The sequence below is a fragment of the Rhopalosiphum padi genome, chromosome 3 (assembly GCF_020882245.1).
Source record: "Rhopalosiphum padi isolate XX-2018 chromosome 3, ASM2088224v1, whole genome shotgun sequence".
NCBI lineage: Eukaryota > Metazoa > Arthropoda > Insecta > Hemiptera > Aphididae > Rhopalosiphum > Rhopalosiphum padi.
Window position 1 is genome coordinate 29,140,370 of NC_083599.1, and position 12,383 is coordinate 29,152,752.

A 12,383-nucleotide genomic window follows, 5' to 3' on the forward strand; every position below is an offset into this window, starting at 1 on the left:
AAGTCGTCGCCGCCTAATCATGACGACTTAAAATTCGAAACGCATATTCTCATATTACGGACGACCCCGCGCAACGGCCGGGTCGAATGTTGCGTGCGCATTACGGAAAGACGAATTAATACCTTTGTAAAACTGTCGGCCGCGATGCACACGTGGATTGCCGGTAAAATCGACATAACTTATTGTTAATTATATATTATATAATACCTATATAATATATACGTCGGAAAACGCAATTTAAATAATTATAAGTACTTTGCGAAAAAAATTAAAAAAAAATTAAATAAATAAATCATCGTTTTTTTTATTGCAATCAATTACATAATATAACATTAATAACTATTGAACATCACTTTAAATCCATTTCATCGGTACTCAAGGTATAGGTACCTAATATTATTATAACATCATATACCAGCTACGTCCGTATTCGTAACGAATTTAAATTATATTACTAACATTGAACTTACACGTTATACTATTATAATATTATATTGCCGTTACGGATGTCTATATAGAGGTAATATCACCGTGACCGTCGAGCCCGGATCGATTGAGATAGATTTTAATAGCCGGATGATCGGCAGTGGCGCCAAAAAATGTTTAATGCGGGCTGAATATTATGCAATTCCGACCAATGCAGTTTATCTAATTACTATCTATAACGTTATTTTAAAATTAATTTAATGCGATACTTAGGTATATGTGTGTTTAAATGTGAGTTTTATACTCTGTAGAATAGGATTAATAGTTTGATGAACATTTGCTTAACATCACTGCTAGCGCATATTTTGTAGATTCAGTTCTGCTTTGGATAAGAGCTTGTTTTCTCAAATACTTTCATACGTTTTTCATATTTTCATAGATTACCTCCAAAATTAACAAAACCTAATATACTGTCTATATAATATTTTATATAATGCGATAATAATATATTATCATTATATTAATAATTTTTAAATATTATTTACACATGGTTTATTATAATAAAATTGAATTAAGATTTGTTTAAAGTATTATGTGTTTCTATAATATTTTTAAATTGCATAAATTGCATTTTTTTGTTTATTTTATCTATTTTTGGTAAAATGTGATTTAAAATATTTATAAAATTATTTTGTATATAATTTAGTGTAAGGCGTTTATTTATATTAATTGGTCAAAACTATAATATAATTCACTTCTACATATATTATATTATACATTATGCATAATACTAGTGGTAAAATACTACGTGTAAAATAAAATATTTAAATAACGGACGCCACATCCATTTTTTGGAGGGTTAGATCTTAGATACATGCAATTTGAAAGCAATATTTTGAGAACATTTTAAACCTTAAATCGTATTTTCATACTTACTAATTTAAATTAACTTACAAGTGGTTCCATTTCAGTACGATTTTTGACAATTTTTGTGTAATTACGGTATGATATTATATCATAGAAAAACGGTTTCGTGGGAAAAAGCTACAGTCATAGTAGCTAGAGATTCTAAATGTATTCACAATATTTTCTGTACCATATCGTTTTTATTTTATTCAATATAATTTATACAAAAAGTTATTATTGTTTTAGAATCCGTTATTTTTATGTTGTTCAAACTTAAAAAACTTTTTTTAAATTAATGATATAACAAAACAATAAAAACGCTTCGATAAATAATTCGTGTATTTTCTGTATCGTGTGCAAATTTAGTTTCTCAACTATCATATAATATGACAAATATAATATTTAGTTGTTTTTCACGTTCGCGCTAAACGGTTTTTACTAGCAATTTATGGGTGTATGATGGCGTCTTCTCATAATCGATTTGGCTATTTGAACCACCGCAGTTCAGCATAATCATAATAATTTTGTTTTACGCATATTTGATAGAGATTAACGATCTAGGTAAGCTAACCGTATAGATAGGTAATAGTAATATTATATCGGTCGTTGCCCGTTAATTTAATTTACTTGATTACATTACATTATTAAAATAATGTATTTGAGATTAATAAACGCGTATATTAGGACAACATGCATGCAGTAAGTTCTCAGAAATGTTCTCGGTGATAAGTGATATTATATTATTTAATCAAATATTCAAATATGTGCATCGATAGCGAAAACAAAAAAAAAAAAAAAAAAATACGAAAAAATCAAGACGCATATAGGTAGGTATTATAGGTATAACAGAGGTACGTGCAAAGTGATAAAACTTTGAACGCGTTTGCGATATTATATTATAATATTATAATATATGTTATTATGTACGCAGATATTTAATACGTAATATATCATAATAATATAATATTATTATCTGAAGAGAAATATTTTGCAGTTATAGTCCCAAGCAGTATATATAATATGACTGTTGTATAATATGAAGTACGTATATTATGCACTATATATGCGTACGGGGATTGGTCGGGAAACCGACTGCGAGCCCTGATTATTGTCGCGTAGTATAAAAAAATTTTATTATCGGTGTGTTATATAAAATATAAATAATATAATATACCTGCGATGGCTGTTCGCGGTGTAGATAAGTATCTGTGGCTACACATATAAAACGTAATATGTATGTGTGTATGTGTGTGTGTGTGTGACGTGTGTGTGTGTGTGTGTGTGTGTGTGTGTGTGTGTGTGTGTGTGTGTGTGTGTGTGTATTTGTGTGTGTGGTGTGTGTGCAACTCGTCGTCCCGTTGTTCTGTGGTCGGAGGTCAGTGATCGGCCCATTCGTCGTCGTCTCGGTCGTCGTCGCGATACCACAACGATGTAATAATAATAATAATAAATAATAAATAACAATTACCGGCAACTAGACGGATTAAAATTCTGAATCCGAGGCCGAATAGCAGCGTGAAAACCGACTTTTCCTACTGTATACGCATGTCGAATCGTACTTTATAGTCTTATGATACCTATTATTATGCCATAATGATGTACATTATACGACGTATATGAAGTTGGCATTAACTTGTTAAACGTTTAAGCCAATTTTTTCGTTTTGTTTTTTAATTTTTAACTCAGTCGTCATACTCGTAGTTATATATATATAGCAGTATCCATTAAAATACTTAAGTGTTTTCCATCGGTTAATTAAAAGAAAAACAATATGGAAAGTCATATAACATTTTATAGATTATACCTATCTGTAATGTGTATATATAGTCAAAAATTAATTATAGTTAATTTGTTTTTTTGTTTTCATTATGTCGTACAGAATGATTTTATAAAAAAATAAGCATAATCTAAGTGCTCTTCGATTTAATTATTTAGTTGACTTAAACGTACACTTTCCTAAACCTATTACTGCTAAAGCTATAATATTATAAGAGTGCATTAAGAAAGAATACTATGATGCATTTTCAACAAAATGTTTAGTCGTTATTTAAAAAAAAAAAAACTGAAAGTTGAACAATCACATTAACTTCTTTTTGACTGAGTTGTATTCTCTATATCTATTGACTTTATAAGCTTTTAGAGTTAAATATATTGTCTGTTGACTTCTAACTTATAATTTGATATTCTTAAGTTAACTCAACTTAAGTGACTTTGTTTAACTTTCCCTTAACTGGTTAATATTATGACGTATTATATCACGCTGCTTATGCAAATCATAACATTGCAAACAGCTGAAAGTTGATCCATCTTGCAAGTATACGTACACGGGTAATGTATAGGTAGCTTAATGCATAGGTACATTGTAATTTCAAAAATATTCTATACACACTGTTGCTCCATGTAATCCGTGCAGGACAACGCTGACGACGTTTTTGTAAAGACCAGGGACCAAAACCTAACCACAAAAACCGGTTTTGGAAAAAAACTTTTAAAATATTGAATACCAGAATCTTGCCGGAACGGAATTCGAATATTTTCAAATAACCAAAACCAAAACAAGAAAACTCATAATAACCACGAACGACAAATTTCGGGTTTTATAATGACTACCAATTTTGTTTTTTACTTCCGTGATTTATGTATTTTCTTTTTTTTTTTTTGTTAATATACTAGAAGTACTTTGATTATATTTGTTCAGAGCCATTGATTTTTGAATCTTGAATTTATAAAATTAAAATTTCTATTTATATCTTTATTTTATTTCAATCGATTTGTATTTAATGTGCGATTAAAAATTTAAACCGATACTAAAAAATTAATTTAAAATAAATAAAATACGGTTTAATACCGGTTTTTATTGGAACCTTAACCTTATCCTTCCTTTATATTTTTCAAATATCAGAATCGGAACCAACACTTTTAAATAAAATAATTTATTACAGGAAACAGAAGTGGAACCAAAAACAAGAAAAGGTTCCTGCAATGTACCTGTTATACTACCGACAGTCGATAGATATGTAGTGTAGTGATCAAAATGTCTGAGTTATTATAGTGTACAATGTACGAGTGAAACTAAGTTCATGTACCTATACGTAGCAGGGAACTACACACATACATATGGTAGTATTTCCTACATGTTTATAAAACATTATACTCGTACACGCGAGTTCTTGTTTTGAAATCTATATTTCTAAGTCTTGTGTGTATCGCATCTGTATCGGTTCATAAATTAATTTATATATTCTGAAGTAATTAACGAAAAATACTTATTTTCTTATTTTTCGACTTTTACTGACTACTCTGTGTGTTTCTTCTAGTCCTGATGTGTTCGTTTCGGGATGTCTAACGGAAGTAAAATGATACCTAATAGATATGGTTTTATATATTCCGCGTCTTCTCCGACATAATAATATCGTTCATTATTATATATAATTTTTATTATTCATTTATATAGTTTTCTCTGGTGTTCTTATTTATTTATTTTTTTATTATTCCGGAGTTTCGGATATACATTTTGTTCGGGTTTACCATTTACCTTCACATAAACCTGAATATTGTTGCATTTTTCAGTAAGAACCCATCACACACCAGTTATAGTAGAGCTCGCACAACCCTCCTCGCTATAGGCGGGCTGCACTGCAATTATACACGGTATAATATTATTAGATTTATTACGTACGTACACGTATAGGATGAGGTACCTATTACAGTACCCGTACGCACCACGACCGGTGGCTGCGTGAACGCGGTATCTGGTATAGATACAGGTAGGTATCCGAGAACGAAACTACACGGAATCGCGTATTATGATAATCAATTCGTCGTGACCATTCGTCTTGTCGCGAGCTAGATGCCGCGGGTCGCCCGTGCCTATTTGTATGCGATAAAGACGAAGGCGGGTGGCCGTCGTACGCGACGCGTATATTATTATAATAACATATTATTATACCGTATCGTAATGCAGGACACGAGTTGCCCGTTGTCGTATATGTGTGTGTATACCTACCGACGACGTGGTTATAGGTATATAAACGTACAGCCGTATAGGCAATAATATACAAAATGTGTACCCTATGTGTGTATAATACGCGGCTCCGTGTCGGGTCGTGTGCGTCGTCGTCGTCGTCGTCGTCGTCGTCGTAGTCGTCGTAGTCGTCGTCGTATATACACTGTTATTATTATCATCGCAGTTGATAATAATAGTACGATGACAATGTAATATGCCTGCCTACACGGTTGTGGGTAGTCGTGCTACGTATATAAGCAGTTCGCATGTTGTCGATACCACGCCGCCGTGTGTATATGACATTGTGATTGTGCACGTACACGACGATAATATCGTACACGGCGGCCGTGTGTGTGAGAGCTAGTGTGTGGTTTACTGCTGCTGAAATTTAGTTTGAATGAATTTTCGGGAGAGATTCAAGTACAAAAACATCAACACATTATTTCGATTCGATAACATTAAGTATATAATTACATATTTTTTTTCTCGCAATAATTGATTATTATAGTTTAAAATGAATTGAACATGAGTATACTTAATATATTATCGAGCAGAGAGAAATGAGAGTGTGTATATGTGTGTGTGAGAGAGTGAATGAGAAAGAGAGAACGTTATATTTTTTTTTGTATATAAATTAATGATGATAAAAAAAAAAAAAACGTGTATAATAGGTTTATGACACTTCAAAAATTATATAAAACTTAAATTATACAAAAAAAAATATTTTATATGAAATAAAAACATTCCAAGTAGTAAAAATGATATTTGTATCGATATTTTGAATAATATTTATGACTAGAGATAGATCAGCAGTAGCCAGTAATAAATATGGACCGGTGCTTACAATCCGGTGCTAACCAATGCCGATACTTAGTCTTAGAAACATATTATTATATTTTGATATTTGAGAGACTTAAAAAATTATAATAATTAATAGGGAAATTGAAAAAAAAAATCCATTGATCGTTACATATTATATAATAATAGTTACCTATAGTTAGGTTTTTGAGAAATCATTACGTTTAATTCTTATACTTATAATAACATTACATAATAAACACAGCTGAAAATTCAAATATATTTTAATCACAACAATTTATTATAATATTATTATATATTATCATCATAAATAACACGAACCAACACCATAAGCATGCGCATCGCCGTATAATGCGAATTGAGACCAAACACTTGACGGTCGATGACATTTTTTTTTTTCAATAAAATTCTATCGCAATATGAGATTAATGAATATTGTGTGGAAATAAATATATTTTGTAATCTAACGATACACGAGCTAGTTCAATACAATTTTTATATAGGACGGACCTGTAAAACATGTTTATTACATTTCCACTGAGCTTTGTTCAACGACTGTTTATATTAGGTATACTGTACGTAGGTGAGGATAGGCATAATATACCTTTATATATATATATATATTATAATGACGAACACGAACGATCCATCGATGTGTGTGCGCATGCTCTTGGTGTAGAAATTCATATACAATAAATATAACACATCAATATGACATTAATATTATTTGTGTTTAAAATAATAATATGATCTTCCTATAAAATATTTCTCTCGAATAGAATAACACGTCCATAATAATTAATAATAGGTAATAATAATAATAATAATAATAATAATAATAAAAATAATAATATATATGTAAAGGCTCGTAATAGGTATATGTACAATGCGTGAATAACATTTAAAAACATCCAATGTAACATGTATAATAATATTTTTTTTTTTTTTTATAATAATTATAATATATTAATCCGTATAAAGATTTGCGGTACGGAGATTTGTCGAGTCGGGAGGTGTGTGTGTGAGATAGAGAGAGAGAGAGAACGACCGCGATCACGCGGACACGAAGGAATAAAACAGTATTACCTATACACCGGTCGCCGGTTCCGATCGGAACGGTATCGTATAAATATCCGCATAATATAATAAGTATGATATGCACCTACGGGTGCGGTACTCGTCTCGTTATTATAATTCGTCCGATATTTCGCGCCGTATTATCTCGTGTGTGTGTGTATAGCGAAACGCATTACTAAAAAACCGTTATAATATTATTATTATTATTATCATTATCATTATCATTGTAATATTGGTATAGTACTATCGGCGCCGAGAATTCGCGGTCGTCGCGCCGGCACAACCGTTCTATATAATAATAATATTGTTATTAGGTACACACTCCGTTCGAACGACGTTTTTTTTGTTTTATAATATACGCGAAGCCTACGCGCGTGGGCGAAACGATAAAATATATTATTTCGATGCGACGCCGCCCGTTGTATTTTATATGATATGACGGTCGGTAGCGGACGATATCGTAATACGCGTATACGTACATGACAATCGCGGAAGACGACACTATACGATACCGGAAGTAGGTATTTCGGCGCGACGGTTGTCTGTCGGAGGGGACGGCGGTTTTCCGACTGGCCCGCGAATCCCGCCGGTTCCGTTTATCGTATACGACGACCGTGTTACGCGAATCGTACGATTTATGATTGAAATAAATCACATTTTTTGCATTTTCCGTCAGAACGTATACACAACGACGGTATTATTATATCATATAAAATGTACCGTATTTCGTACGACCGACCCGTTTTTCGAGGCGACGACAACCGCGGGTGTGTCGATATCACAACGGTAGTTTAATATGGTCACCGATGAGGTTTCTTACCGCCGAGGGGGAAAACGATTTTATAAACGCGAGTTTCGACAAATCGCGCATACGCGGGGAAATAATTGTCTGACCCGACTGCAGACGTCAAAAATAACGATTCTTATGATACTAATAATAATTAATAATAACATAGTATATAATAATATTAATAGTAATAATAATAATAATAATAATAATATGATTATACACATAATTCGATATTATCAGAAAACAAACATTGCCCGCGTGGGCGTACGCGTAATTTTAATGTTTTACGTATATAACATTATCATAATATAATAATAAGCTTAAAACGACAATTAAATATTTTTTTTTTTTTTGAAATTTCATACAGAACCACACACAATAAATTACAATAATATAGGGTAATGTTATTATTATTATTTATGTATTTTTTTTTTTTTTGTACTTGATTATATTTGAGTATATATGGTAAATATTGTATTTATTATTATTAATTTTAACGTTTTTAATTGTTATTTACAAATAGGTTCCGCCTTCTTTTCTCTGTAGATCCCTATGGTTTATCATATAATAACACGAGGAATAAAAAGTTAATAAATATATAGTAAAACTATTTACACTTAATAATATTATGATAAAGGTAATTTTAAAGTCAGGTTATAATATGAAATTATTTGCATCATAACATTTATATACATGAGATAAATGACTATAACACACCGTCGTAAATAAATTATATCACTGAAATTATTAAATAATTAAATTATATTGAAAAAAAAAAAGTTATTTAGCACAATATAAAGACACTTTTGTCGATGTTCATGACAACGGCCATTAAAATTAAAAAAAAGGGTATGATAAATTATATTGTCGTAATAATTTTGTGCGTCCCATAATATACAATGGATATGTATATTATATACTATTTTTTTTTTGTATTTGCATTAGATGCAAAGTGATACGATATCATAATATATAATAATAATAATAGTATGTATATAATACAAGGAATAAAACTAAATAACCTACCTATGATCTATATATTATATTAAACGACTAATAATTTAATTTAGATACTCAGACGTACACGAATAGTTCATTATTACTACCACACAACATAATATTAGGTATGCTTATTCAAAGCTGGATAAACAAATCATGTTATCGACTTATACAATAATTTAGAAATTTTAACGCATTTTCGAAAATCAAAATAATATATAATAAAACTCTAATACCTGTTCATACTATATATACTAAACTATCACGTTTGAACAGGCGCGCTGAAACTACTCGGAAATAGTTAAAAGAAAAACGTGAAACGAACTTACTCTTAAATGTGTATTGGCTTTTGCGACGATGACACGTCTCGCAATGCAATGATAGGTTAACGCTATATGTATATACTTTTAGGGCATTATCAATGTCTTCGAAAAGTGGAAGATTGCGCTGTAAATTGAGTAAAAAAAAAAAGAAAATGTAGAACAGGAACTTTTGAGAGGTAGTGCCACTCAAGTGTGTTCGAGAAAATTGGGACTGATATGGTGACCTGCAAATGAATAAGAAGGGAGAAAACATCAGATGAAATTACTGTGTGGAAAAGAAGAAATGAATGGATCGTCCGTATACGCGTATACAGAGACAAATGAAGGTGGGATTGTTTGGATCAGTTTTGCAATGGTGTTTGCGTACTATATATTCCGAATAATGGTTCAGGGATGCAATTCGCACGAACATAGGTAAATCAACGAGAAAGTAACGGAGACGAGTTGATAAGCAGTGTTGTTAATTGCAGCTGAAAACCGTATCTGCAGGATTGAAAAACAGACTAATAATAACAACGTTAGATAGTGACTAATGTTGACTAAAATTATTTAACTATTACCACTACTTTAATACCATACTACCAGGGCTTGAAATCGAAATGAAATTTTAATTTAATTTTTTAAGTGATTTTATATTGTTGCACACTATCGATTTATATGATTTTTTTTTTTGATTTTTTCCAATTTAAAAAAGGTGGGTATCGGTTAAATTTGTACTGTTTTAATTTTGATATCTACCTACCTACGAGCCGTACTTGTGAGATCGTCGTTGACGCGATTCCATACGCGCGGCCTAGAAAATTATTATAGAAATTGCAGACTTGCAATAAAGTTGGCTAAAGTTTTTAAATGTAATTAATTTTTTTTAAATTTCTAATAGGATTTGTAAACAAAAATGTAATAATTATGGTTTGGTATGAATTTTTGGTGATAATTTTTTTTTTTTCGATATAAATATTGGATATCGTCAAAATATTCGATTATCAATATTTAATATCGATTTCAAGCCCTGACAACTATATAATATATTATTAAAACTAACTAACTAACTAACTAACAATAATAATAATTATTATCATTACCATAATGTATAGGACAAAATACTTATCGCATACTATATTATATGTACATATACAATATACACGGAACAATATATATATATATATATTATATAGACGAATACGCCTGTACTTGCCGGAGTAATCGACGCGGACAGTAATATTACATACACATAATATATAATATCGTCTGCTACACGCGAGCGCGCGTGCGCACAATAATAATTGTTATAATATTATGTTATTAGTCGTCGACTAAAAACGTAGGAAATTTCGCAATCGGCTCTTCTTCTCGACGGTCGGTGTGACGGCGGCGGACTTGTCGGCGGCGTGGTTGGCAGCCAAATGAGGCAGCGCCGTGATGTAATAGTGGTTGTCGCGGCATCGGCGGCGGTCTCTGGCCGCGGCCACGGCTGCAGCGGCGGCGTTCACCCGGCGCCGGTTGTTCCGCCTCAGCGCCTCCCAGTCGACGCACTCGCAACCGGACACGTTGACGTTGCCGCGACATCCGGTCGAACACTCGACCACGTCGTCCACCGAACAGCACGGGCACGGGCAGCACAGGCAGCACAGCAGCCAGCGCAACCGGCACTTGGGCGGCGCGGCGCGCGCGTCCACCGCGGCCGCGGCCGGCCGGTCGTCGCCGTCATTGTTGTCGTTGTCGTTGTCGTCGTCGTCGTCGTCGTCGTCGGCCGATTTTTCGGCGGCCGCGTTGGCGTTATTGTCGGCGTTGGCCGCCGCGGCTGCTGCGGCCTGGGCCCTGGCGGCGTCCGCGGCCGGACATCTGGCCGTCTTCCGGACGCACGGCACGCACACCGTGGTCGTCTCGACGCACGCCTCGTCGCACCGCGACTGCACGTCCAGCACGCCGCACACGCGCATGCCCGGATACTTGCACAGCTTCTGGCACGTGGCGCACCGGCACTTGTGGCACACGTTGCACGCCGGCGCCTCTGGCTGCGGCGCGCGCTGTTGTTCCGCCTTCCACGGCACGTACGCCGGAAACTCGTCGATGATGCCCTCGCCGGGCCGGGGCGGCGGTTCGGCGGACGATCTCATCATGTCCGCGGCGAACTCGATGACCGGCAGGTCGGTGCGGCCGCCGTTCGCGGCGCGAGTGTTCGGTGCGGTGACGGCGGAGTACGGCGGCGGGCGGTACAGCGCCGACGAGCAGGACGCGGTCGAGGGCCCCTGCTGGAGCTGCAGCGACACGGCGCCGTCCACGAACGGCGTCTCCACGTACGCGTTGTCGGCGCGCTGGTGCGCCGGGCGGGGCTTGTCGAGCGACACCGCGGTCCTCTTGTCGCGCACGGCGCCCCGTCGCTGGTGTCTGCACGGCAGGTCTAGCACGCGTATCGTTGCCGGGCTGCTGGGCGGCGATCGTCTGGTCTCCTGGCCGGCGGTTCGCGAACACCTGTCCGACACGTACGTCCGTTCGCAGGTGACCGTTCCTTTTTTCGATCCGTTGTTTTTCTCCGGTTTTTTGTCTTTGGCCATGTTTGGCGAGAGTCACGGCGGCCCGGCGCAGTTGTAGCGCGTCGCGGACGTCACGCCCGCGCGTCTCCGGTAGCGCATCGTCGACGTGGCGTGGTGGTCACGTCGGTTGCGGCGGTGCAGTGGCTGTGTTGCGCTCTGTGTGGTGGCGACTCTCTCTCTATACAGTGCACCCGTGTACGATGTGCATATAATATTCGTTTATGTGTGTGTGTGTGTGCGTGTGTGTTAGGTGTGTGCGTGTGTGTTCGATGTGTTTAGGTGTGTGTTAGGTGTGTGTGTGTGTGTGTGCAGGGTACTACCTGCGACGTGCTTGCTGCCAGTGCCGGGGGTGGGGGGAGGGAAGTCGGTTTCGAGTCACAGCCAATATCTGTCGGCAAAAAAAACAAAACCAAACATGTTTTCTATAATATATAATATTATTATCATTTATCGATTTCTTATTTTGTAATTTTTTTTTTTTGTACACCGTTCGTGACCTGGCA

At 35.3% G+C, this 12,383-nt stretch overlaps 1 protein-coding gene across 11 annotated transcripts in view; it reads right to left on the reverse strand.

Annotated features, from left to right (window-relative positions):
• Window positions 1–12,383, reverse strand: part of LOC132926273 (atherin-like) — a 148,725-nt gene that overhangs the window by 115,737 nt on the left and 20,605 nt on the right. For 5 of the 11 annotated variants that reach the window (XM_060990619.1, XM_060990618.1, XM_060990616.1 and 2 more), the window contains one exon: window positions 6,045–12,268. The exons of the other annotated variants lie outside the window; for them this stretch is intronic. In XM_060990619.1, the coding sequence (XP_060846602.1) occupies window positions 10,660–11,901 (1,242 nt within the window). In that variant the 5' untranslated portion in view covers window positions 11,902–12,268 and the 3' untranslated portion in view covers window positions 6,045–10,659. Of the gene's footprint in view, window positions 1–6,044; window positions 12,269–12,383 lie in introns of those variants that run through there. 11 annotated transcript variants of the gene reach the window in all.